Below are 3,693 nucleotides of genomic sequence, written 5' to 3' on the forward strand. Positions count from 1 at the left end.
ACAGGATTTTTAAAAGCTTCCTAAGTGGTTATCCAGTGTGCTGCCAAGGTTGAGAAACACTAACCTAGATAAAACCTCCATTATCTTGCTGCAACTGCTCCAGATGCCTCTTCCAGCTTCCATTCTTAACACCTATCCTCCACTAGTCCCTAATAATACAGTCTCCACCGGGGTAGGCAGGTACTGCATCTATTTTATTTTCCCATCTGTTCCAATACCCAGCAGTTCTTGCTTATAATACAAACATGATATATGATTTCCATCTCCTCCTTTCATCTAAACTTGAAGAAATCAATTGAAAGACTTTATTTTTAAATTAAAAAAAATTTTGGCCACACCCCACAGCTTGCAGGATCTTAGTTCCTGGACCAGGGATTGAACCTGGACTCCAGTATTGGAAACATGGAGTCCTAACCACTGGATTACCAGGGAATTCTCTAAAAACTTTTAATACTTGTTCCTCAGGGTTAAAGGGACAGTCAAATAGTCACTTTACATGGCTAAAGGAAATGCCACGAAGTAATTATTCTGGTGAATCTTGGAATAATGATATAACTCAACAGGATACTGTCAGTAAAGGAAGGCAATGTTATATTAGTACTAAAGGGTATAGGGCCAGAGTAATTTATGTTAAGTAGACCTAACAACTCAAAGCTCTTCGAAGAGTAGATTTTTGCATGCCCTGCACTTATTATAATGTATGTCACAGAGATGGTACTCAGAACATGTTTATTGTACAAATGAAAAGTCCCTCCCCCCTCCAGATTAGGCAAATATCCACAAACTTAATACATGGCAGAAAGCAAACACTCATTCCTACTTCAACAGATCAAAATGCAATAACAGAATGGGAAGGTGTTCTATAAGTTTTATCTGATATACACATGAGATACATATTACAGTTTGAAGAGACAACCTGAGGAATACTTTATTTTGAAATAAAATACAAATATATAAAGTAAAAAGCAGCACTTTCCTCCCCTTTCTGAACAGGATGAGTCAATATGATGTGAAACTGGGTATAATGGCAGATACAGGCAAAGGTCTAGCTCATCAGTGGCAAAAAGATATTAAGATATTAACCAAAAGATATAAAGGATGAATGACACTAAAAGGATGTCACTTTTAGTGTGCATTTTAAAGTACCCCAGGTCCCCTTCTGTTACATACCCTCAGGGGCCCAGCACCACACCTCTTTCCTCCCCCACAATAGTCACTCACGCTCCACGATGTCACTAATGTAATAACTGAAGATGTGGGCCAGTCTGTCCATGTCATGTTCCAACTTGCAGCTCAGGCTGAACCTGTCCATTAATGCTGTAAACCCTGACCACCAAAGCAAAAATCACTATGTTAGCTGCAAATCCTAAACTTTTAGGCTCTATTCCCTCCACACATCAGAACAGTAAAACCGAAGATCTCTTCAAGATGAAGTGAAGTCAAGTCAAGTCGCTCAGTTGTGTCCAACTCTTCGCGACCCCATGGACTGTAGCCTACCAGGCTCCTTGGTCCATGGGATTTTCCAGGCAAGAGTACTGGAGTGGGTTGCCATTTCCTTCTCCTCTTCAAGATGAGTCATTTCATTATCTTTTAACATGAATGTTACTTAGCAAGTGCTCAGGGGCCAGACTGGTTGCTGCTCCCTCTGGGAGTCCGGAGGGCCACCCTCGCCCATGATTCCAGGAGCTGCCCATGGTGAAGACTCATCCAAATCCAGCTACTGCTTTCCCATTACCCCTTCTTAAGGCTCCCTGGCCCAGGGAAACTGTGGGATTCCCCCCTGCCCCAAGTGAGGGACAGAGAAACCACTGATGAGGAGAATGGATTAAAGCCTTATGGAAAACTCATGGAGAGCTTTTCGAGGACAGACACCTGAATCACTCATTTTCATATCCGTGACACACTCAGCTCCATAAATATCTGATAAATAAATGACTCTCATAGCAGTTGTTTATGCATATGAAGTCACTTCAGTCCTGTCCAGCTCTTTGTGACCCTATGGGCTACAGCCCGCCAGGCTCCTCTGTCCATGGGCTTCTCCAGGCAATACTGGAGTGGGTTGCCATGCCCTCCTCATACGTATGTTTCCCACCCAGGGATCAAACCAAGGTCTCTTCTATCTCCTGCATTGGCAAGCAGTACCACTAACGCCATCTGCGAAGCCCCTCTGCTAGGTCTCAACTCCTATAACAATGGCGGGCACTTACAGACTCAAAATAGGAATTAACTGAGCAAATAGCATCACTGGATGAAGCAGAATGTTTAATGGAAAATGCTCAAGGTTGGGAAAAACTTGGGTTCAAAACCTGCCATATGACCCTGAAAAATCCTTTCCCCTTTCTGTGTCTCAATTACATCGTCGCTGAAGTGAATTCCAGGGCTACGCCAGGTCGTCCGAAAAGGCGTCCTTCTGCTCTGCAAATGGCCCTCTAGTTTTCGGCGGAGGCGGAGAAAAGTGCAGACACACTCCGCCTTAGCTCACCCCGGGGCCACGCCCGTAACCGCCGCGGCCCAGACGAGCTGAAGCCCAACGGCCACTCCTCCAGCAGGTCGGGAGAGCGACGCGTCTCCCTTCGCCCTCACCCGTCACGTGGACGCCAAGGAGGACGCCCTGGGCCGTGGCGAGCTCGGGTTCGGATCCCCTGGGCTTCCTGAAGACCAGTAGGTCGGGAAGCAGCGCCGCCAACCTGGCCTCTACTGGCCATAGAGGCGGCGCCACCAGCCGCTTGGCGGTTGCCATGGCGGCGGCGGGCTTGCCCGTCGAGTTACCGGAAACGGGGTTCCTCCGCGTAGTAGCCAATCCTCAACGACGGCCCTGACTGGTCCCTCCCATCAACCAATCAGTGCGGAGTCCCTTGGGGCCGGTCCCATGTTTTTCAGCGCTTTAGCACTAGCTCCGGCTTCCGGGGGGGGGAGGCGGAGCGGAAGGCGGGCGGGGCGGTGTCTTTGAAGGAGCAAAACTTGACGTTTTAAAATGTTCGAAACATGACAATGCTTCTACAGTGAAACTGATCAACTGGGATAAGTATCGAAAGGGCGGTCCTTTTCATTTCACCGGCATTGAAAGTTGGGTCATCTTAGTTTGTAAGGACGAATTCCATTTGGCGTAAACAAACTCAGAATTTTTTTTTTTTTAACCGTTGGACTAAGGCTAAACACAGGCAGTCCTTTTTTCCATTTTTGTTGTCTGCCAGGTCATTCGGTATCATGGGAGTATTTCCCGAGCGGTTTTTCTCGCACTTTTGTGTGAAAAGGTACTATTTAAGGTTGCCGGTCTGTGATTCCTATTTGTTAAAACACTAAGCAATAAAAGGATGAGTATATTATAGATTTTTAACAATCACAGAAATGCGTCTTTTTCTGCATAAAGAAATTAAAAATCACATCTTCACTGTGTTTAGTTGTATACGTGTCACTGCTGTTTTGGTGATAACTAAAGGGCTAGTTTTACTCGGGGAATTATTGCCTCTTGTAAGAATATCAAATAAATGTATGATCAACCCACAGGTGACAATAGTATCTCCTCAGTAGAGTGGCAGGGCCAAAAGGGCAGAAAGAGAGTTGAAGGGGCAACACACAGCTCCAAGTTTGACACTGTCCATAGAGCACATGTATTTACAAAGACTGTAATACATAATAAACACAATCCAGAACCCATGGGATGCAGACTCCTCAAAATTCAAGACACTTTTT

The 3,693-nt window shown here is 45.5% G+C and overlaps 1 protein-coding gene across 4 annotated transcripts in view; it reads right to left on the reverse strand.

Moving 5' to 3' along the window:
• LOC120870145 (adenylate cyclase type 10-like) overlaps window positions 1-2,692 on the reverse strand; it is a 36,529-nt gene extending 33,837 nt beyond the window's left edge. For 2 of the 4 annotated variants that reach the window (XM_040249728.1, XM_040249726.1), the window contains exons 1-2: window positions 2,356-2,692; window positions 1,222-1,326 (exon numbers count right to left, since the gene is read on the reverse strand). In XM_040249728.1, the coding sequence (XP_040105662.1) occupies window positions 1,222-1,312 (91 nt within the window). In that variant the 5' untranslated portion in view covers window positions 1,313-1,326; window positions 2,356-2,692. Of the gene's footprint in view, window positions 1-1,221; window positions 1,454-2,355 lie in introns of those variants that run through there. The other 2 variants (XM_040249729.1, XM_040249727.1) reach the window with 1 other exon arrangement.
• Window positions 2,693-3,693: the final 1,001 nt, after the last annotated feature.

This window comes from Oryx dammah, unplaced genomic scaffold (assembly GCF_014754425.2).
Source record: "Oryx dammah isolate SB20612 unplaced genomic scaffold, SCBI_Odam_1.1 HiC_scaffold_11, whole genome shotgun sequence".
Lineage (NCBI taxonomy): Eukaryota > Metazoa > Chordata > Mammalia > Artiodactyla > Bovidae > Oryx > Oryx dammah.